Below are 22,928 nucleotides of genomic sequence, written 5' to 3'. Positions count from 1 at the left end.
AGTATAATTTGATAAATTAGTGCTGCGTGCTTAGATAACAAATTCAATTAAACTCGAATTAAAAATTACTCGAACGATGAACGATTTAAGGATTACGACCGAATCGGTGATCGCGCACATCGGTGTTTTCTGTTTGAACGCTATACTGCATTACGCTCTCTACAGAGCCGTCGTTGCCACGATCATGCTAGCGAAAAGAACATTGTCTTGGTTTTTCCGAAAAGTATTGAATCTTGGCCACACCGACGAAGCGCGGTCTCCTCTGTCATGTAACGCTTAGTCGCTGTTTTTTCGCCATGAAATTCTCGGTAAGCAAAATTTTCGTAAAAGATGTAATTTCAGAATTTTTAAGTTATTTAATTATCGATTCTAATAAAATGTTATATACAATTTATGAGGGGTAACATAAAAATTAAAGGTTGAGAAATGGGAGAGCCTGTGAAGGATAACCTACGAAAATTTGAATTAATTTCATGAAATTTCTGTCGACAGGTACTAATGTAAATTTTGGTGGTTCGTCGTAAAATTAAGAATAAAATTGCCGGTACACGATGACTACCGCGTTGAATAATTTCGTCACAAACACTCACAATGACTTCGTTTGGCCGTATCCGGTACCGCTTATTGCGAAACCTGCACAACCACCCATGAGCACGGGGATTCGATTATACATGCAAAGAATTGAACCTGAGGATTGTAAATGCGACGTTCATGGCCAACAAAGCAACGAAAATAAGTAAATTAAGATTTTTTTACTGTTGTTAATATTTGTTATTTTAACTTCTAATTAGTATTTATAAGTACATCTATAGAAATTATAATACTTATATAGTACATACAAAATGTTATATCATTTTCTTGAAATAATATATAAAATTCAATTTAAATGTACTGTATACTTTAACATAAGTACTTTAATTCAAGCAAGTTAAAGTCAGTAATTAATTATAAATTAAAACACAAGTAAGATATTGTAAATATATTATAATCATATATTTGTAGGTACAAGTACTTAGCCCAGAAGGAACGGCAGATTTACGATCAATTGATGAAAGTTAATCAGAATATGAAGAATCTAGTGTCAGCCATGTTGGATAATCAGTGCGAATCGATGGATGAAACCATGAGGAGCGTTTATCAAACGGACTACTCAAGGAGAGGTTCGAAAAAATAATAACACTAAAAAGAAAAGATTCTTTCAAATAATCGGTTTAAACGAATTTAGGATTGCCGATTGGCGAGTACAGAAAACTCATGGCTGCAGTCGATTCTTCATATTGTTCGCCGATACCGTCTGAAGTCACAGAAATAAAAAAGGGTTACAGAGATCCTACGAGATTTCGATACACCGCCATAGAGAGGCCGCATATTCAACCTGCGAAGACCATCAATCTTTCACAAGGTACAAAACTTTTTCTTGTGATTTTCAAATACAAGGACACTAAAGATTATTAATTATTTTTTACTGTGTCTTCCCCTCTTAAGTTTTTCTATCCAAAGTGCAGTACGTAATATCAACATTACGATTCTTTGCACTTTGTCAACAACGCCAAATACCTAAAAAGAAAAGTATAAAAATACATAGCAAAAATGTATTTTTAGTTCCAGAAACATTCGATATGTGGGAGACACCTTTCACTAGTCGTTCAGAATACATGGATACCATCAGTAAGATGGGCCTAAGTAACATGAAAAATCGACAACAATACTTGGAACCTTTACCTTCATCTAGAAGAAGATTCGGCGACTGTAAATTGTAGACTCGAAATCACAAATCTCAACTTTTTTAATCACCATGCCTTATGAAGTCAATTATTGAAGTCATGCAGTTACAATAAACATTTGAAACATTTTAATACTTTATTAATAAGTTTTATTTCAGTATTATTATTAGAAAAGAATATTTTATTAAGTTTCTATCTCAATGTTTGAGCTTGAATTAATGGACCATAAACAAAAGACAGGGTGCTACCATCAGTTATTTCGATAAACTTTACTAATCTATTAACCTATTTTCGAGGTACAAAATTATAAGTTTCTTTATTATTCAATATAATATTAACAAATGCAATGACAAACTCCTGCCGATTGTTCACCACAGAATACAGACGCAATTTTGTGAAACACAAATTGAAACCGGTGGATAAGTAAGAAAATGACTAAGAGGTTAAAAAGTTTATTGGAAACAGTAACATTTTCTCAGGATAATTCAAGGTGGTGGATTCGAGGAACGCATAGAGGAAGGACAAATTGACCCTCGTATAGCATCGATTCCTAGTCAACTGGATGATGCTGCTGAACAATTAGTTTACAATCACCGTCTTGATTATCTGAGATCTGTTTATCAAGTCACCTTCACTAATCCTTGTAAGTCTTAAAAGTTGTGAAATAAATAATAAATTTTTCATAACATATAACTGAGTGTAGGGTTGCCACGGTCTAAGAGACATATCGCCAAAGAAAAACCGGAAGAAAAGGATTTCGAAAATGAATTAGTTGCGTACATTCATGATCTTTATTTCGATCCTCACAATGAGAAGGTTCTTGCTCCTCCGGTGACTACGAAACGAGGTAAACCTTTCGTTCAAGTTGAAATACTTAATATTGAAAACAATCTGAATCAAGTATCCTCATGTGACACTTTGTATAATTTATACTTTAATTGAATTTTAGTATATCCTTTTTTGCTTTCGATCGAATCATTTAATATGTGTTCTTACTATGTGTGTGTTTAGTACTTGGGTACATGAGACCGTTACTACTACATGGAGGCCTTTCAATGTATCAAGATACTTTTGGTCGTACAGGAGCAAAAATAATACTACAGGAGGACGATAAAAAACGCTCGAAGCTTAAAACGGAAACGTCTAAACACAATAATACTGAAAGTTCAAAAGTAGATCCGTGTAATACTCAAAATTATGAAAATTAAACATTTATAAATACGTTTGATGTCTCAGATTTTTAGTACATATTTTTGGATATGAATAGAGCTAAAATGTTATATAACATAAAGTTCATGAACGTTTAATTACAAAGTTATAACAAAAGTAAAAGATATTCCGATTTTAAACATCATGGCTCAACCGAAGTTGGATTTACCGCCCGGCGTTAACGTTTGCAATGCAAGCCTTGCATATTTATAGCCGCCTGGCACCAGAGAATCATTAATACGCATGCGCACATTACTACCACATATGCGCACAACACTACTACGCATGTACACAGTTCTTACAGCGCCACGTACTTTCACTTTTCAAAGTTACAGAGTCATTGCTTTACATTTAACGTTTATGAAGTTCATAGTTCAAATACAAATCAACATACACAGATACTTATTCATACACAAAAAAAATTATATGTGTTTTTTGCATTTCTCAATATTTCATAACCCTATAAACTAGAAAACACAAAAACAGAGCAGGGCAAGGGGTCAAACATTTACTGATTAATTTGTTATGTCTATTCATCTGAATCATTCACTATAAAAATTACGTTATAATTATTCAATAACTTCGAATAAATATAGAGGACTGGTTTTCTTTTAAACAAAAATGATGGTTACGCCAATGGTTAAGGAAATGAATCTTTTTATCCCCTGTACTTATAAACGATAACAAGCAAACAAACGGCTTTATTGATTATGCAAAGAAGTTAATTTGTGGATTTGAATAACTAATTTTTTAATAAATGTAAATTAGTGACTGCCAAATGCGTTGTCATGCACACATCCCATTGGCCCGCGATGATGCCACATCCTATACATTTGTAATGACACCGCAAAGAATTACAATTATTTAACTGCATTTTATTAAGGAAATTACACATATCAGTTAATATATATTATATTTAAAACTTTATAAGTTATTGTATAATACAAAAAAAACGTAATAATTAAGTATTGAAAAACTATTAAAATATTAAATATTCAATTGCACTTGTTGTTCTCCCAAAACATCAATTGTTACTTGTCAATAGATTGTTTTGTACAGTTGCGAATATCAGGTATAAATATTTTAGATAACCTCTACTTGATGAAAAACAATTATTTTAGCTGACGTTTCGCGAAGTCTTTTTTAACGCACAACTCCGCCCTGTGCAGAAGTTATATTCAGTCAATGCATTTTTTTTATGAGACTGTATAGTCTGCTTACCGTCTGCGTCGTAAATGCAAAAAATTAAAAATGTTGCGGAATGTTATAGTGTATTTGATAACAAGTGCTATTGGTGTAATTGTAGGTATAGCAGCATTTCTCGCTTTCTTTATAGTATATAACAATCACGATGTTGGTTTTTGGTCGATCTTATCAGGTTAGTATTACTTATCGAATGACAATTATTCTATGTTCATCTTAACCGTATTATATTAAATTATTGTCATATATTATGTTGCACTGTTATTCATTAAATAATCAATAAATTTGATATATATGATATACAAAATAAATATTTTAATGTATTATGATATTTACTTATTAAATACTTTCTCCTTGGTAACCATATTTTTAAGTATAAAACACATTCTGTTAATGCAAAGCATTACTTGAACATAAAATTGTTTACAACATTTTGTGATACTTATAATAATATTAATCAGTTTTGTTTGTAAACATTTAAAATACAAAATATTTACTTATAATACAAAGTGTTATAAATTATACCACTAATTTTACAAGCAACTTGTTATTTTCCATATCACACAGGTATTTTAGCTGGGGTATGTTTTCATTTACATTGGGTTAAAGGAAATGAAACTTTAGGAAGATGGCATACCAAAGTAACATTAAGAAACTTAAATGTTGTTGGTTTTGTAAGTGCAGTTGCTGGTATTGCTGCAGTAATTTGGTATTTGTTCCTCACATTTTATTATAAAATTCGTAAGTATATAAGGCTTTCTTTAATCAGAGCTTTAATGTATTATTTAATAGCAAACTTTTTTGAAAAATGTTTAAAATATATGGAAGAATACATTAAATATTCAACATTACAGCCTTTGAACCACTTGCAGAAAGTACAGTACTTTCAGCTATTTCGTCTATGACTTCTGGACACTGGGGTATTGTCTTGATGATCTTCTCTCAGAAGTATGAACTAATTATCCAAGAAGGGTCTGCACCCATATTAGCAGAAAGTGGTGATGCCCAAGGCTTTTAAATATTAATAAATGTAAGGGTTTGATACAGATTAGTTTAAGTAAGAGTTAATGGTATAAAATAAAAATATACATGATCAATAATCAATAAATAAATATATTTTCATATAAATATAACTTAAAATCACAAACATGTAAAAATATGTTTACTTAGTTTTTATCCCTGTTCACTTCATACAATAAAATAATACTCCAGCTTTTATACTAAATAACTTGCTATATTACATTTATAAAATTTATAGAAAATACATTATAAATATAACTATTTAGATATCACAGCATTATGATTTTATAATGTGTTAAAATGCATAATGACAATATGTACATTCAAAATACATAGAAAAGCCATAAAATAAAAAGTTAGTTCCTTTTAATTTATATATATTGTTTTCTAATAAATCTGTATATCATACAGACATAGAATAAAAAATATTGTAGTAAATGAATTTTAAGCTGGAGTTAACTTATACAATGGATGAACTAATGTATAAAGGCCTACAATTGAAGATATAACACCAAACATACCTATTGTACCAGGAGTAAATTTAGTAAACCCTAATGCAGTTAATGGAATAAATAAATCACATCCATTTTTAATTGCATCCATTACAACATCTTTGTGGTTTCTCAAATGAAACAGTAACTTATACTGTTTCCATATATTAGGTGTGAGATCTGATTTTTTCATCAATACACTTTTTCCTTCACATTCAAGTATTGTAATAATTTCATAAATATCTCTTACTAGATTCATAATAATACTCATTAACCAATATTTATTGGCTGTCTTACTCCACTTTTCAATATTAACCCTTAACAATCCCACACGACCAATCCAAATAATATGATCTGCTAATAAAAAGAGAGCATTAGCAATTTTTGATAAAGTTAAAGTAACCCTTATAACTATGTCTGGATATTTCATCATTTTCAAGGCAGAGTATAAGCTATCCAAACATCTTCCAAGGCGCAATACTACAAAAAAGGTAAGATTAAAATGCTAATAATAATTTTAAACATACTGAAAATTAAATCTTAATTAAAATGAAATACATTTTCTAAACGAACTAAAGGTATATTCTAAGCTTCTTAAGATTTCTGCAGATTGTTGTGTACTATGAGCATTTTGAGCATAATACCAATAAGTGCGACTTCCATATTGCAGCAATCTGTAAAATATTATACACACACAACTGTATTTTCATGACATTACTATTAATGAAAGATCGAAGACTATTTTACTGTGTATATAAGAGCTAACAGTATAAAGCAAAAACAAGTTACATGAAACATACTAAATTTATTTTAAACAAAATTAATAACTAATTACATATTTAATAGAATCCAAAATATTTGTGAATAAATTAGTTACATACCTGATAATTTTGTCTCTACCCACAGTCTGTTCATTTAACTTTACTATTATATCCATAACTGCTTTACTTAATGTGTTGTATTAAAATGATAATAATTTGAGAAATGTATTATTCAAAATTGAACGGCCTTGGTGATATGCTTGTTTACAATTACATGTAAACAATTAACATCCACAATAAATAAAATATAATGAAGAACTTAACCTAATCGATGTAAAACACAAAACAAGTATTGTTCACTAATGATTATCATAAAATGTATAATCGAAACTGTGCGTAACATAATCACTTCTTGTTATTTTCCTTATATTAAAGTTGCAGTGATTTGGTCAAGGTACACATATGATAACCGATACAAGCTTACTCGTAAATGTCATCAGCGCCGCCAAATATGTCATTTACTATACCCGCGATTTTCAAAAATTTCAAAATTTTATATAACTTAATGTTACATCTTCATACAATTATTATTACATGATATATAATGCAATATAACGCATATATTAGAAATATAATAACCAGCACTAGATGAAATATATGACAATGAAATAATACACGAATTTCGTTAGTTAAGCATCAAAACTGTGATAAAAGATGGAGTAGTTTTATTATGATTCATGGATTTAAAAACAACATGCAAGTATGATTATGGTATAAAAGTGCAGTCAAAGTAAACTATAATATTAGATATTATATGATACAAGAAATCAATGAATACATAATCTCTATCATAGTAATTGTACCTTTTAAAAGCTGAAAATCTAGTTTTCATTAATCGTAAATGAATAAGTTATGAATTAACCTAATAAAAATAAGAAATTTTAAAAACAAGAAAGGCCATAAAGTAGATGAAAATAATTGCGCACAATTGTGATATTACACGTCCTTTATGTCTAATTCCTGGCATAAGTAAAATAGTGTTCACTGCAACAACCCAATAGAATACAGATGATTCTAATATATCTATTTTATAGAAGACACAATTAGAAAAATAGATAAACATATTACCTGCAATATACGATAGAAGCAAGTTGTTGACCGTACTTCCAATCCATATACAAATGACAAGAAAAGTTATTATTGCTGCATAATACTACGATACACAAAACATATACTTTTATAATCATCTTTTATCATAAATATTATACTTAACACTTGCAATTTGCATATTAAATATATATATTTAACTTACAACATTAGGACGATCTTTTCTTGTTTGTAACATTGAAACGCGTGCATTTTGCAACCATAAAATTGTTGCATCCCAACTTTTACAAATCTCATATAATTTTTTCTCTTTCTGACCTGTCCAACTATTAACAGGATATAAAAATGATGTCATAGGTGGCACAAGATAGTCAATTAAAGCCAATAGAAGAAGTAATACAGATATCATTGTAAGTGAAGTAGGTTCCAACAGCCATATAAGACTATAAAACAGGTAAAATTTATAAACGTTTTATAATATTGCACACTAAATACATTAATGCTAAAAACAAATAATATATACAAACTTTTATAACAGAATATATTGTAAAAAGAGATAAAACACCATTACAAATAAACTAATAATTATTTTTTTAACTTGTGCCTTTGAAGATCTCTAAGAAAAATACAAAATATTTTTAACACCAAATATTATACATATGAATAAAATATATTATGTCATTTTATAAAAATTAAAATAATTAATTTACAATAATAAATAATACATGTTAAATACAATATTTTTGTATTTTCACTCACAAAAATATTGTGCTAGTAATTCCAACTATAAGACCAGGATACCAAAATCGTTCCCATAATAGAATGGAATTTAATGAGAGTATTACTTCACGCCAACATTCCATTTGACGCTTTAATTGTTTCATGTGTTTTTCCTGCAATGTTATTATATTATTAAAGAAGAAAAATAAATGCTCCTGTCATTGATTTTTTTATCATAGGAAAAAACACATTAGCACGTAACATTTTGTTCATTTAAATATTAGATGAAAAATGCTTATTCTATTATTAGTATTTAAAAAGAAAAATATACAGATGGTGTTACCCTTTCTACTCCTGTATTATCAGACATCCTGTTTAATAGTTTAAAGGGTATTCAAATGCGCACTATTCAAAGTCACGGTGTCAATAATACGCCACAAACTTGAAAGTGTAAGTTATAATACAACACAGTTGTAATTTTTTTACATTATACAGCTTTATATTTTATGAAAATCAATCATTTCTTTATTTATCAACTTGGTTACTGTAATATGCCGTCAATGTCAGAGACGCCGGATACTTTTTGCTTGAAAACACATGAAATGACAGAGAATCGACCTCTACTTTCGAGATTGTTGTAACTCGCACACGATTGGCTATCAGTTCAAAATGTTGGTTATTGAAGGCAATGCTGTGCTGATGTTGTGACGTTAAAGATTTTCTAACAGTATACTTCAAACAATCTCATCTAAAGCGTGTTTAATTGAAATTTGGTTCAAAATTTAGTAAATATGGCAGCTGTAAGTTCTGTAAGTATTTAATAATACGTATTATTTTTTCTTACGAACTTTAACAGCGGTACTTCTTGTTTATGTTCTGGTTAAGGAAGCGAGTTTGTCCTTATACATCTTATTTTTTATACCCCGTATTCTGTACTATAATTTATGTTTTCAGATATCAAATGTTGAAAACTTATCTCCGCAAATTATTAGGCGTGTAGCTAAGGAAATGAGTGAATTAGCTTCACAACCACCCGAAGGTATTCGTGTTATTTTAAACGAAGAAGATGTTACTGATATTCAAGCTATCTTAGAAGGACCCTGTAAGATTAAGTCTCACGTAATTACTATTTTTGTAACATTAAAATTGTATAATATATACTATGTAAGAAGTTATACAGTTACTGAAGGATAACCTATCCACATGTCAAATATACCGGATGTTCGCGGTATTATGGACCATTTTTATAACAAATGATGAATATTTGATCACAATGAAAGAGGAAAAAGATTGACTGTATTCTGTGATCAACGTGATAGTGTCAGCCAGTTTTTCATATTTGTTACATTTTTTAAGAAACAGAGGTGATTTTCTGTTTTTCAAATGGAATGCTATATATTTTATTAAATCATAAGAAAGTGAGTGTTAAAATAGATTCACCCGTATAACATACTGACCTTTAGGATTACAGAAGGTGAGAATTTTGTAATGTTGTATTTACTAGTGTATTATATTGTTACGGTCATATATTGCATTCTATACGACTTGCATTGAATATCTCAATGTTTATGATTTTTATTAAAGTAATATATTCTTTTTCATAACTGTATACTTTAATTATTTATGAATGAAACAGTAGAAAATATCTGTGGTGTTATGATTTCATGAAGTATTCAATCTCAGAACACAAAGCATTTAATGCCACTGTTATTATGGAAAACAAATAAACATTGAGAAGTTACAGTAAGTGCAACATACCAATAAATATATTATAGGATTATTATTTCTGTCCCTGTGAAGATCACAGTGTGTCACATAATTAAACTTATTTTGCATACACTGTTGTATAATATAAAAATTGTACACTATTTTATTAAAAAAAGAGCATGTTAATTTCTTGAAAAATATAACAAGTATAGAATACGAACTAACATCATAATGTCCATGAACACAATACAATTTTTTCCTGTTTCATTTCTTTTTTCAAATGCTTACCATTTCGAAGAAAAATGCTCGTCCTTAATACCGCGAACACCCGGTATATGTTATGTGGACATATATGTACATATTTAGATTTTAGTCTGCCAATTATAAAAATATTATTTGAAAAATTAACTCTGAAATTATCAATATATGATAATGCAATATCACATCTTGTTTATATCTGTTCATTGATTCTTAATTCATTCTTATTCAGAATTATTGTGCAATATCAAATACTTTACAAATTTATGTATGTAATGTCTTTTGTTAAATTTTACAAAAGTTTATATATACCATTATAATGTTCATGAACTAAAGTACTAATTTTTTTAATATTAGCGGGCACACCATATGCTGGTGGTTTCTTTAGAGTAAAATTAGCTCTTGGTAAGGACTTTCCTCAAGGACCACCAAAGGCATTTTTTCTCACAAAAATTTTTCATCCAAATGTTGCAAAAAATGGTGAAATATGTGTCAATACTTTAAAAAAGGATTGGAAATCAGATCTCGGAATTAAACACATATTACTAGTAAGCTATTTATTGGTAGACAAGCATTAATGGCTTATATAATAAATATTTACTTATACTATATTTGCAGACTGTAAAGTGTCTCTTAATAGTGCCAAATGCAGAATCTGCTTTAAACGAAGAAGCTGGTAAATTACTTTTAGAAAGGTACGATGATTATTCAGAGCGAGCAAAAATGATGACAGAAATACATGCGCAGGTAAAATAATATTATAAATTTATAATATACGTACTTTTAATTTACATATACTTACTTAACCTTTAGTCATCAAAAGTCAGGATATTCTCAACATAAGATTCAATCATTCTTTAATATAAATGATCTAATTAATTTTATTGTGCTTATATTAAAATTATTATATGATCAATTTCATTATAGTAAAGATTGATTAGGTATATGTTAGTTAATTGATTACTATAAAGCTTCCAACTACAAAGGGTTAATAAATTTATTCTTCAGGGAGGTGGAAAAGGTAACAAAGCAGCTTTAGAAAGTTGTACTTCCTCTGAAGTCGGAGGACCTCTCCCAAAAAAGCATGCAGGAGATAAAAAACTATCAGCAGAAAAGAAAAAACTGTTAAAAGACAAGAAGAGAACACTCAAAAGATTATAAAAAAAATCCATATAATTTATCTATCTTTTATAATTTAAAATACTGGTGTGGTAATGTTGCCTCATATTGTACACAATTATTGCATAGTAAAAATTTATTATCTAAACTCGACTGATCTTATTATTAAGTATTTAGAAATTAATAATTCTAGAAGCATTACTAAATGACTTCCTAAGATGCAAACAAGTACAACTTTGTAGTGATCTACTTTACAATCAAGAGTGAAAAGTAATTTAACCCACTCTATGACATCTATTAGTAAATATTTTTACATATGTACAAAATAATACCTCGTGTGATTATTTAAATAAAAATAAAGAATGTTCTCCAAATAAAATTGTTGTATTTTAAGTACTTATAAATATGAAATGTAATTTTAAAAATATTTTTGTTTGTGTTTTAATAAAAGATTTTGTTATCTCTGAACAGGTATTATAACTTTAAAATCTTTTAAAAGAACTGTTTACTAAAATGTCAATGTTACTTAACTGGTTTAATGTGATTCAAATACAATTTTTCAATTAGGTAGGAAATAAAAATTATTTTACTCATAAGAACGTTGTTCTTTATTTGATAATGATTCATTAATCTTTTTGCTTCAGTCTTGTACCACTGCATTGTCATTTATATGCTGCATGAATAAAAGCGTGTACATCGTTTTTCAAACCCATTACTGCTTAGTAAAATTTCATCTCTAGTAGATGACTAGGTAACAGTATGTCACAGCCTTATTCCACTGTAAGCTATGAGCTACACATAGTGGTAATTTTTATTATTCGTGGTAAAAAAAAAAACAATTTGTCAAAGATAATTTACAAATATATTATACTACTAAATATAGTAACTGACATGTAGTATATAATAGAGTATTCCACAATGTGTAACATATGATGATGGATATTTTAAATATATTGATATTTCATGATTCATAAAAGTCAATTAAATAGAGGGCTAGAAGCACATTCTGTATTTTGATAAACAACAACTCTTAAAGTTGAATGTTACTGTATTTTTCATCTGATAATCACACTCGCACGATAGTACATACAAATCCATACAGTCTTTACATCATAACTTTTTATTTTCTTTATGTTACGGTATCATAAAAAAATTTATGAACTCCTACAAATTATCTTTTTAAGTGTTTGTAAAATTTACATGCCAATTTCCAAAGAAACCGTCAGAAATAAAAAAAGATTGATTTAAAAGAAATTTCTTATAACATCTTGCTAATGATACAATTATACTTATTTTTATATATTCTCATGAAAATTAGGGAAACACATTGTATTGTGTTAAGTCAAATCAGAACAAAATCTTAGAAGTATAAAGGTTTGTGACGTTGTTACTTTACTTCTTTCACATAAGCCTCCAACTCGGCGTCTAATTCTTCAGCGGTAGGAGTTTTCATCGCTTGTCGACTGCCCCCTCTGCCACCGCGTCGTCCAGTCCCTCGACCTTTGATAACAAATATAAAGATATATTAATATATTCATTGTAAAGAAAAATTCATTGTATTCCAAATAATTCAATTGTATACCTCTGATGGATCCTGTTCCACGATTACCCCTAAACCGGGACTGAGGTCTCTGTGTAAAACTACTGCCGCTAAGTCTGGGGCCTCCACGGATTGATGTGACTGGTATTTCAGAGGTAGCAACTTGTATGTTCATTTCACGACCTGCCGATGTATACCACATATTGCAATAATAGATGTGAATAGTTGTGCAAATCATAATTCACAATAACTTCTTTGAAATTTGTTTTTCTTTAATTTCATCCCATGTTGGAGTATTTATGGAAGGATAAAAGAGAAAATGCTCAAACTGTATGTTGCTAGGTATAAACTGGAGACCAGATTAATAAGTGATACTGAAACCCTAAATATAGGCGGAATTTTATAATTAAAAAGAGACATTCAAAGCAAAAATTATAGTCCAAACATAAATTCAACTACACACCATCTAATGGTACTCCATTATATTGTTTCATTGCTTTAATAGCGTCTGCTCTTCTTTCAAATATAACATCCGCAGAGCCTAAAGATCGACCTGACCTGTCGTAATGTACTGCTGCTGATTTTAAGGGACCAAATTCACTAAATAATTCCTAGAAACATATAAACATACAACTATTTGTAAATTTGTACTGCAGTTACCAATGAAAGAGTGTTAATATTATTATTTTTGTAATACTATTTTTTTTAATATTTAAAACTGATTTCTTGAAAATATATATTAGCAAATATTTTTTATACTACCAACTAAATACTCATTATTCATTATTTTAGTTAAAATTTAAATCTGCACAATGTTTATATACTATTAAAATCTTTTTTAGTAATACCTGAATATCCGAATCTGATACACCAAAGTCAAGATTCGATACGAGGAGCTTGGTTGTCCCTGCACTACCTATTGCACTTCGGCCAACCTTTTTTACCCCATCAAACATGTCGTGTTTCCATGCACTGTTTACATCACCCTATACACACCAATAAAAGCTTCATTTGATATGGTATAAATTTGTATAATTCAACAATATTTTGCAGCTTAAATTATGCATAACGAATTAACATAAAAATATTTAATTATGTGGAAATTTTGTAAACATATTCACTGAAGATATCAGATAATTCCATGACATAATATAAAACTTTTACATCAGCATTCAAATCAGTTAACAATAATAAAAGTTAACTAACATAATCATTCTTAAAAGCAATATTAAACATATTATAAAAGTTCAAACTACAATAATTCTCAAAGAATTTAAATTTGAAGTCTCTAAACATATATTTTTTTTGCAGCAGGACTATTTTGACATAAACAATTCCACTTTGTAAGACTAATTTATTTAAAAATATGACCGTTAATCCTTCCATAGATTAAAGCATTTGATGCATAAGCACTTAGACGGAAGTAATACGATAGGTTCCAATATAGTCACATGTGACAGAACGAATACAACATTTGAATATTGAAAATTTTATCAAGAAACAAATGATTTCTTACCCTCGTATACGGAAGAGAATTTCTGGTAATTCCACCACGACTGCGTCCTCGCATGACGCCACCACCAACTCTTTGAGTTCTGCGTGCTCCTCTACGAGGTGAATTACCGGCACCTCTTCCACGTCTGCCACCGCCACCACGCGGTCTAGTCCCTTTATTTTGCTTGATAATGTCATCAAGACTCATTTCTATTTTATCAACCATCTTCATTTGTGCTAGCTTTCGAATAATGACACTACCACGCAAAAATCTGTAAAACCAACCTCTTTCGACTTTGTAATGATGGCGGCGAACGAAGACGAAACAAGCGCGCACGGAAACCTGGGTATAAAGACCGTAGATTACAGAAATTTCAAGAAACACAAATTGTATGCCAACGATCAGAGCGCTATCTATTTATATACTGTTAAAACTTAAATTAACCGTCTATTTTAAAATTACTAAAGATAACGGTTTTTCTTTAACTGTGAAATGCCCATATCACATGTATGCATTTGAATTCTTTTAATTTCATTGATTTTCTAAGGTCACAAATTAAAAATCTGACATTAAATAACTTCAAACAAAAATTAAGATTCTTAATATAAGATTAAGTGTCTGTTTCTTACATTTATTTTTCTTAAAGGGTATTTTGCAATTTATACTTTTGTACTTCATTTTCCATTCAAACATATTACAATATTTAAGTAAGTTTTTAATATCAAAAATAAATTGACATAAAGGTATAATTTTTCTTTAACTATATTACAATTCATCATGGTCTTCACTCTCATCACCTTGCTCAGTATCTTCATTATCTTCATAACTAAAATCAGTAGGATTGCATAGTTTTGCAGTATCTGTACACAGTTGCTTTTTAATATTGTCCTTTTTTTGGGTAAACATTGAAATTATAGAGTCTTCAAATTCTTCTACTACTCCCTCACACTAAAATATAATAAAAACTTGATAGTATTTTATGCCAAATAATATATGTTTCATATTATTTTAATTGATAAAATTTATGAATAAGATGAATATACGTACATAATATTTTAAACTTTTATTGAAATCACCGTCCTGGACAATATCAACCTTACTCATTTCAGGATTCATAGTACCAGATGGAGTCATGAGATTCAAAATTGTTAATTTACCATTTGATTTATATGTTGCTCTCACATAATCTGCCATTCTATCACAGATATTATCCAATACATCAGATATATGGACTTCAGATTGGGAAAGTGGAATCTGCAAATAGAAATAAAGATTTAAATTAGTCTTTTAAAATGAAATATATAAAAATGTTATAAAAATGAATTATTACCTTTTTGTGAATTACATTTCCCTGTGCATCTAATCTATAGTTTCCTATTTCAATTTCTCTTGAAGGATCGATTTTTGCTAATTCTGCTTCAATTTCTTTCATAGTTGCTCTACAAACTATGTATTATTAATATTAATTTACTATAATCTTGCCTGGATATATAATAAACAGTTTCATAAAATTTTACATGACCATGTACATCATTTTACTTACCCAAACATCTTACAAGCTTACTATCAATTTCTGCAGACTTGACAAAAATATTTACAAATAAAATAGGATATATCACTATTAAGCTTTTCATCTGAAATATAAAAGAATATTACTGAATTATATTATAGTTAATGTATAAGTCAATGTAACTGTCAGTGTTTATCTTATACTTACATTGTATTTAATTGTGAAATTAAGTAATAAGTAAACTAAATACTCAGTTGATAAATTAACAAAATTTCAATTTAATGTCTAACTCTTTTTAAAGGAAGACACGTGTATGACACGTATCCATATACAATATATTGATTATTATCAATTATCACACACTCCTGAGCAGACCATAAGCATATAAAGTATAGAACACAAATCCCGTTAAAAATGGTTGTCTTCAGTCACTTCCAATTATGGAAAGAAATGGTTGGCTTTGGGAGTATCTGTTATCTACCCCCACCATTAAAATGTATAAAATGCAATTTTTACTGCAAAACAGATTAATCGACGTATTTTCATTAGTTGCATTCATCTATGCATTTCATTTGCAATATTTAAATTTCGATTGCGAAAAACATAGAATACAAAACTTTTCCCTCAATAATTGAAATAACAATTATTTTAAATTACTTAAAACGTCAAAAGATCGATATAAGTCTGGTTCTACTTGCTTAAGTTTCAAATATTGCTGAAAGTAAAGTACTTATTGAAATAAAATAAGAATGTTTTCTTCAACCATAACACATAATGCACATGCGCTGCATATAAAGCGCTTTATATGCAGCGCATGTGCATTATGTATCTCTATTCAAGAAACAGAAAAAAACAATCCTTTTATTTTTTCTTTTTATAAATATTTTAACTTTAGCACTATTTGAAACTTAAGCAATTAAAAGTGAACTTACAGCAATTTTTGAGCATTTTTATTAATTTAAAATAATTGTTGTTTTAGAAAGTATTACGACTTTAATGTTAAAAATAAATTTTTTTTATTTTATTTGTTACACAAAGAAAGAGATTAAGTAATTTAATTCGAATGCATAGATGAATACAGCTAATAGAAATATGTCGATTAGCATTTTTTAGTGTGAACATTATATTTTCATTGGCTGTGCAGCGAGGGGGGTAGTTGCTTTCGATGTAAACACGTGCCACCCCTTAAAGTGGACAGTCCATGTACCCTTTTTAAATTAGAGAATCATGCTACATCATTTTGCATAAAATAGAGCTTATTTATAAACAGTTTTATTAAAATCCTCATATATGTAAGTAAACAGTGATTGTCAACTGTATTCTTTTTATGTTTACACTTATATTGCAACTGTAAAATAATGAATGAAACGTTTATGTAAAAAAATGTTACTGAGTTGCTAGAAATTATTTTAATAAGAAAGCATAAAATCATTCTAAATATTATGTAACAAATGTTTATGTTATGTATTGGTGTAGAGTGAGCTTCATCTAAGTTGGATGCATCAAGAAATTGTTTTCAAAATTATATATGTACTAGGCTGTAAGATTTTGTTTTTACTGTGAACTGTTTAATTTTCAGAAAAAAAATAAACTAATATGACATGTTATAATTTGCAACACTTTCAATAAGATGATTTAGAAGAAAATACAACATAGTTATCAAAATGGAAGTGTGGTGGTTTTCTCGTGTCGTAGCTCATTATCCTTATAGCATTTTGACAACAATATTCATATTTTCCTCAACATGCTTAATTGTTCCTTTGGCTGTCAAAAAATTTCCTGATTTCTCTGACCCACAATTAGTAAGTACATATAAACTATATGCAAAAAGTATGTAAATACATTGTTTCTTATTAATTTATATTTTTTACATTTTATTAAGGGATTTGAAGCAAGAGGTACTGTATTAGCACAACGGCTTATTGCTTGGCAAAATTTATTAGAAGCAAGTAAACCAAGAGGACAACTGATTGATAATCCTTTAGAATATTATTATTATGTACAACAACGAAATCAACAGGTACTTCTATTAAGGATTAAATGTCAGTATACTATATTAATTGTGCATGTAACAAATTCTTTAAAACATTGTAGTTGTGTCTTGTCATTATTATGTTCATAAATGATATAATACTATATTTTAGAACTTACAGAATCCGGTTAATGTACAAAATCATACTTGGATGAGCCAGGGTATTATTAGAAAAAGACCTAAGAATAAAAAAAAAGGAGGAAAAAAATATCAGAAAGAAATAACTAGTAACAAACTGAAAACAAATAAGGTTGAAGGTGCAGTTAAAGATAAATGGGAAGAGTTGATAGAGTTAAAAAATAGAAAGACATTTGATATAACGAAAGATTACAAAGATGAAGATCATATTGACACAGAGAATTTCTTCTGCAACTTACCCTCTTCTGCCTATGCGCGTGTTATCATTGGTAGAAATTTTGAAGATACAAACTTATGGTCAATGGAAGGTGTATTAGCACAGTGTCATATTGATGCAGAGATTCGTTCAAATCCTTACTTTCCATCCTTATGTCAAACGCAAGGAGAATATAATAATGTACCAGAAAAATGTTGCAGAAGTTGGTCACCAGCAAATTATGTTGCGCTTTTATCTAATCGAAGTTCCTGTTTAGGAGTAACAGAAAATGATCTCAATCGTGTAGAAATTCTATTACAAAGATGCGCTTATTATTATCAAAATCGTCGTTTGACGTCAAATTGTGCAGAAGATTTGAATTGTCAAAGACATGTCCCATTTGAGTGCTATATGCATAATGCAGCTTACCATTTGCTGCATTATTTATTGGATATTGACTTTGTTTTAAATCATGTAAGTCAAGTAACTATCAGTGATAAAAAAATTATCATGAATACATAAAACATTTAATATTTAATGTTGTTATTGCAGAAACAAAATTCTCAAAATCAATTAAATTCAACTTTGAAATATGCAATGATATTTTTGCCAATAGCTGCAAGCTCTGCCACTTTAGATTTTTATAAAGAATTGAACAGTGGTGGCTTGTCTTATGGAAAGTTTGGTGTTAAAGGAATGCAATTAGGTTTAAAAGCTACATTATTTGATCGATTATTAGTAGCGGACTCGATTTTGTTACTGACTGGTTTTGCTTTTGTAACAATTTGCATATGGGCATACACTAGTTCATTAGTGGTAACTGTTGCAACAATTATCGCCGTAATTTTTAGTCTTGGCATTTCATATGCTTTTTACACTGTAATTTTACATGTAAAATTTTTCCCGTTCATGAATCTATTAGCAATTATTGTTGCTGTAGGTAAGAATTTATGAAATATGTAATTATAGTATTGCTTCTAGTAATAAAATACGGAAAATCCATAATATTATTAACTTTTAGGAATAGGCGCAGATGATGCGTTTATATATTGTAAACTTTGGGAGAAAGGCAAAGCACAAAAAATATCTAATGATGGAATGATTATTTTAGTGCAAGAAACTATGAAACATGCTATTCCCTCTATGTTTGTCACATCTTTGACTACTGCAGTAGCATTTTTTGCGTCAATTGTTAGTAACGTTACAGCTATCAATTGTTTCAGGTATAAATATACTTGGGCAAATATTAAAATAATTATAAAAAGTTACTACAAATATCTTATTAATTACAAAAATTTACAGTTTATTTTCAGGAATGACTATTATCGCTAACTTCTTCCTGATGGTTACTTGGTTGCCAGCGTGCGTAGTCGTGTCAGAACGATTTAGATTAGGTGTTTTGTCACCTGCAAATTTTATAACGCGAAAAATTATTCGGCCTTCAAGATTATTTAAGGATAGAATAACAAATAATTTTAATACTATTCTTACAAAAATAGTTATTAATTTTCGATGGTACTGGTTATTGAGTTTAAGTATTATAGCAGTGATATGTTGTATCATTGTATTTCAATATCCAGGCTTACAATTGCCCGATAGTGTCGACTTTCAATTATTCGATAGTTCTCATCCGTTTGAAAAATATGATTTAATATATTCTCGAAAATTCTGGTTTGAGAAGCACGAATCAGTACGTAGAAATATTTTAGTCCAGTCTCGTCTAAAGCAACTCTTTCAAAATTAATAAAAAGTTTGTAATTTCAGATTGATAATGGAGATGTATTACCGCTTAGATTTGTGTGGGGCATAAAACCAATTGATAATGGTAATTATCTTGATCCTGATTTAATTGGTACACCAGAATGGGACGAATCTTTTGATGTATCAGATCCAGATTCACAATTATGGCTTGAAAAGTTCTGCCTCAATTTGAGAGCTCAACCTTTTTATCGTGGGACCTTAGGACCTTTACTTCCTAACTGCTTTATAGACAGGCTACATAAATGGATGCGAAGACGTTGCGAAGATCCTATCAATCCTCGTATCAATTATATGCCATGTTGTGAAAAAAGTACGTTTCCGTATAATTCTAGTGTTTTGCGACAATGTGCTGCTGAAGCTAATGCTGAGTTATATCGTACTCCCTCATACTTGTGGGTTCGTAATGGTGTTTTCGCCGGATTAAAATTTTTAAACGAACCAAGTCTTACCCAACTACAAATATCAAATGAAACAAATCTCATACCAATGCCACTACCTAAAATTAGAGCAGTGGTAGTCGAATATGACAGTACATATAACTACAGTCTTTCCTTTTTAAGTATGGATCAATTTTTTCATGAGGTAAACATTTATAAAAATATAAAATGTAAAAAAATGTTGCACAGAATTTGTTTTTACAAATGTTTGATTTTATTAAATAATAATATTAGCCCATAATTTAACCACTGTTTAATAATAGACATGTTTAATAGAAGACACTTCTGTGCAGAAATTTTTTTATAACTTAATACGATTAAAAATTGAATTTTTTTTTTTAAAATTAATAGGTTGAAAATTGGATGCAAGATCAGTTAAAAAGTGCTCCAGAGGGAATGCGTGGCGGGTGGTTTGTTAGTAGATTGGAATTTTATGAACTGCAACGAACATTGTACGAAGGTACACTTTGGGCAATGGGAGTTTCGTTGATCCTAGCTCTCACAGTGTTAGTTTTCGTGACTTTTAATCCACTCATCAGTTTGTATGCGATTGTAACGATCGGTGCAGCGATTATAGTAACAATTGCTGGCCTAATTCTTCTTGGTTGGAAACTAAATGTTTTAGAAAGCGTTGCAGTGTCAACAGCTATAGGTACTTATCAATATATGTATAATACGATTTTCAGTAACATGTATAATGAAATTGATGTTGTTTTCAGGTTTGGCTGTAGATTTTAGTTTGCATTATGTAGTAAGTTATAGGACATGTGTTTCTAAAGAACGAGAGGACCGAGTAAAAACAGCTCTAACACAAATGGGTGGTCCAACTTTAATGGCTTGTCTTACAAGTGGTGTTGCTGGTGCTCTCATGTTACCTTCGTGTGTACTGGCATATATACAGATTGGTGTATTTTTATTACTTGTTATGGCTGTAAGCTGGATATATGCTACATTTTTTTTGTGTCCAGTATTAGCAATAATAGGTCCATCATCTCAGTTTGCCCAGTTTCAGTATCCAAGGTGAATGTTTTAATGAATAATTTTATTCTTTTATTCAAATATACATACAATCAACTTTTTTAAACAGTTTTTACTTGACTGTAATAATTGCAGATTAAATTTGTTATGGAGTTACTTTCGTAAAAGAAAGTCTGGAAATGTGCCTGATGAAAATACAGATAATAACAGAACTAGAAGAAAGTTTAAGGGCAGAGGAATGTGGTCAGAATCTACTTTAAGTACATCTAGTACAGTATGTCAATTTCACTGTAACGAAATAGAGACTTTTACCACGAGACAACCACCGTCACCATCACTACCTCCATCTCCAACATCGGCGTTACTTCAGTAATAAAGGAAGTCAAGTAATAAAATATATTTTAAGCAGAAAATGATTACGATGTGGTATATGCTTCTGTAAATTTTGAATTGAAAAATTTACTTGTTTGTATGTAACTTGTGTCTCATATAGAGCTATGGTTATCCGCGACTAATGTGTCATTGGCTGTGTTCAAAATAGTTTAAGGTAATTATTTATACATTTATCTATTATTAACATTCATTGGGCTTCCTACGTCAGTTATGCAGACTATATGCATTATATCTATCATGATATAAGCGAGGTTTAAAGTGCCAAGCATATTGCAAATTGTTTTATATTTTACGATCTCTTTTAGATTTTACTTTTTTAGGAGGTTGTAGACTATATTCTGCGTTTGTGACACATAGTATTGATAAAGTATTATACTATTATACTTGCATTTGTATGTTTATGAATGTATTATAGCTTATTTTTTATACAATTTTTTTCTTTTTTATATTTGCTTTAATGTACACACAGGTATTTTTTACAATATGTAGATCTTTGGAATTAATTGTTCCATTCTTATTAACAATATCATTTTTATACATATATTTAAAAGTATAATTTATTTTCAGCTTTAAATATAATTTAGTATATTTTATTATATTATATTTTAATGTAAAGTTAAAGATTTCTTAAAATCAAACTCTGTAGCGAACAATTTTCGAATGCAAGAAATTCTTTTGAGTATCGATTATTTTGCTGTACAACTTTCAATTTTAAAACTTATAAAACGATGTATGTGTATATGTGATCGTAATTAAATTTAAAAAACATAACAAAGCGTGCTGTTGTACGTAGTTTTGTTTTAAGATTATCTATATTTATATACTGTATGAAGTACACATTGAAAGAAGACTGACAGACTTTTATAATTTTCATTGGTAGATTTTCTAGATGTTTCAAAACAATTTTTTTCGGATTTGGTTGAAGTTTTATATAAAATCTTATCACTTACATACATTTCAATTATCGCTTACGTTTTAAATTCTTAATAATCCGGAATTATTTTTGAACGAACAATTTACTTTATTCCTTTTATATTATTTTACAATATATTGATCGTACTTAAAAAGCTGGTCGTTTATAAAAACTGATTTTCTTTTAAATTGTATTGTAAGTTATTTGTAGTAATAG

The 22,928-nt window shown here is 29.1% G+C and overlaps 8 protein-coding genes across 14 annotated transcripts; 4 read left to right on the top strand and 4 right to left on the bottom strand.

Moving 5' to 3' along the window:
* The first annotated feature begins 22 nt into the window (after nt 1-22).
* Nucleotides 23-1,856, top strand: LOC100882873 (uncharacterized). The gene is made up of 5 exons (XM_003700935.3): nt 23-308; nt 493-736; nt 1,003-1,160; nt 1,226-1,402; nt 1,603-1,856. Exons 2-5 carry the CDS (start codon nt 552-554, stop codon nt 1,758-1,760), a joined length of 678 nt encoding a protein of 225 aa, XP_003700983.1. The 5' UTR covers nt 23-308; nt 493-551; the 3' UTR covers nt 1,761-1,856.
* A 52-nt stretch (nt 1,857-1,908) lies between these two features.
* On the top strand, nt 1,909-5,293 carry LOC105661822 (uncharacterized). 2 transcript variants are annotated; one of them, XM_076538494.1, is made up of 5 exons: nt 2,007-2,147; nt 2,204-2,367; nt 2,428-2,571; nt 4,704-4,877; nt 4,991-5,293. In XM_076538494.1, the coding sequence occupies exons 1-5, from the start codon at nt 2,071-2,073 to the stop codon at nt 5,152-5,154; spliced, it is 723 nt and encodes a 240-aa protein (XP_076394609.1). In that variant the 5' UTR covers nt 2,007-2,070; the 3' UTR covers nt 5,155-5,293. The 2 variants fall into 2 exon arrangements, with proteins under 2 accessions (XP_076394608.1, XP_076394609.1); XM_076538493.1 differs by lacking the exons at nt 4,704-4,877; nt 4,991-5,293 and adding an exon at nt 2,736-3,684 and having other exon boundaries at nt 1,909-2,147.
* Nucleotides 5,230-6,671, bottom strand: Pex11ab (peroxisomal biogenesis factor 11ab). The gene is made up of 3 exons (XM_076538492.1): nt 6,529-6,671; nt 6,206-6,321; nt 5,230-6,127 (listed from the first exon to the last, which is right to left on the bottom strand). Exons 1-3 carry the CDS (start codon nt 6,582-6,584, stop codon nt 5,601-5,603), a joined length of 699 nt encoding a protein of 232 aa, XP_076394607.1. The 5' UTR covers nt 6,585-6,671; the 3' UTR covers nt 5,230-5,600.
* A 128-nt stretch (nt 6,672-6,799) lies between these two features.
* On the bottom strand, nt 6,800-8,720 carry Arl6IP1 (ADP-ribosylation factor-like 6 interacting protein 1). Its single transcript, XM_003700933.3, has 5 exons — nt 8,579-8,720; nt 8,275-8,408; nt 7,721-7,958; nt 7,537-7,621; nt 6,800-7,452 (listed from the first exon to the last, which is right to left on the bottom strand). The coding sequence occupies exons 1-5, from the start codon at nt 8,603-8,605 to the stop codon at nt 7,331-7,333; spliced, it is 606 nt and encodes a 201-aa protein (XP_003700981.1). The 5' UTR covers nt 8,606-8,720; the 3' UTR covers nt 6,800-7,330.
* Nucleotides 7,847-11,467, top strand: LOC100882547 (ubiquitin-conjugating enzyme E2 S). 2 transcript variants are annotated; one of them, XM_012279696.2, is made up of 5 exons: nt 7,847-7,969; nt 9,190-9,337; nt 10,558-10,748; nt 10,819-10,947; nt 11,209-11,467. In XM_012279696.2, the coding sequence occupies exons 2-5, from the start codon at nt 9,244-9,246 to the stop codon at nt 11,359-11,361; spliced, it is 567 nt and encodes a 188-aa protein (XP_012135086.1). In that variant the 5' UTR covers nt 7,847-7,969; nt 9,190-9,243; the 3' UTR covers nt 11,362-11,467. The 2 variants fall into 2 exon arrangements, with proteins under 2 accessions (XP_012135086.1, XP_003700980.1); XM_003700932.3 differs by lacking the exon at nt 7,847-7,969 and adding an exon at nt 8,905-9,044.
* An 882-nt stretch (nt 11,468-12,349) lies between these two features.
* Ref1 (RNA and export factor binding protein 1) lies at nt 12,350-14,708 on the bottom strand. Its single transcript, XM_003700930.3, has 5 exons — nt 14,376-14,708; nt 13,708-13,845; nt 13,323-13,470; nt 12,902-13,042; nt 12,350-12,819 (listed from the first exon to the last, which is right to left on the bottom strand). The coding sequence occupies exons 1-5, from the start codon at nt 14,583-14,585 to the stop codon at nt 12,707-12,709; spliced, it is 750 nt and encodes a 249-aa protein (XP_003700978.1). The 5' UTR covers nt 14,586-14,708; the 3' UTR covers nt 12,350-12,706.
* Nucleotides 14,709-14,944: 236 nt separating this feature from the next.
* On the bottom strand, nt 14,945-16,373 carry sel (canopy family protein seele). 2 transcript variants are annotated; one of them, XM_012279690.2, is made up of 5 exons: nt 16,072-16,373; nt 15,898-15,988; nt 15,685-15,800; nt 15,402-15,608; nt 14,945-15,302 (listed from the first exon to the last, which is right to left on the bottom strand). In XM_012279690.2, exons 2-5 carry the CDS (start codon nt 15,986-15,988, stop codon nt 15,120-15,122), a joined length of 597 nt encoding a protein of 198 aa, XP_012135080.1. In that variant the 5' UTR covers nt 16,072-16,373; the 3' UTR covers nt 14,945-15,119. The 2 variants fall into 2 exon arrangements, with proteins under 2 accessions (XP_012135080.1, XP_012135081.1); XM_012279691.2 differs by lacking the exon at nt 16,072-16,373 and having other exon boundaries at nt 15,685-15,793.
* Nucleotides 16,374-16,758: 385 nt separating this feature from the next.
* LOC100882106 (protein dispatched) lies at nt 16,759-21,878 on the top strand. Of its 4 annotated transcripts, none has more exons than XM_076538468.1 (11): nt 16,759-17,156; nt 17,444-17,666; nt 17,747-17,884; nt 18,018-18,704; nt 18,783-19,170; nt 19,252-19,453; nt 19,533-19,920; nt 19,995-20,573; nt 20,780-21,080; nt 21,148-21,448; nt 21,542-21,878. In XM_076538468.1, exons 2-11 carry the CDS (start codon nt 17,529-17,531, stop codon nt 21,777-21,779), a joined length of 3,360 nt encoding a protein of 1,119 aa, XP_076394583.1. In that variant the 5' UTR covers nt 16,759-17,156; nt 17,444-17,528; the 3' UTR covers nt 21,780-21,878. The 4 variants fall into 4 exon arrangements, with proteins under 4 accessions (XP_076394583.1, XP_012135069.1, XP_076394585.1 ...); XM_012279679.2 differs by having other exon boundaries at nt 16,761-17,156; nt 18,009-18,704; XM_076538470.1 differs by lacking the exons at nt 16,759-17,156; nt 17,444-17,666 and having other exon boundaries at nt 17,770-17,906.
* Nucleotides 21,879-22,928: the final 1,050 nt, after the last annotated feature.

Source organism: Megachile rotundata, chromosome 12, assembly GCF_050947335.1.
Source record: "Megachile rotundata isolate GNS110a chromosome 12, iyMegRotu1, whole genome shotgun sequence".
NCBI lineage: Eukaryota > Metazoa > Arthropoda > Insecta > Hymenoptera > Megachilidae > Megachile > Megachile rotundata.
This window is presented reverse-complemented; position numbering and strand designations above follow the sequence as displayed.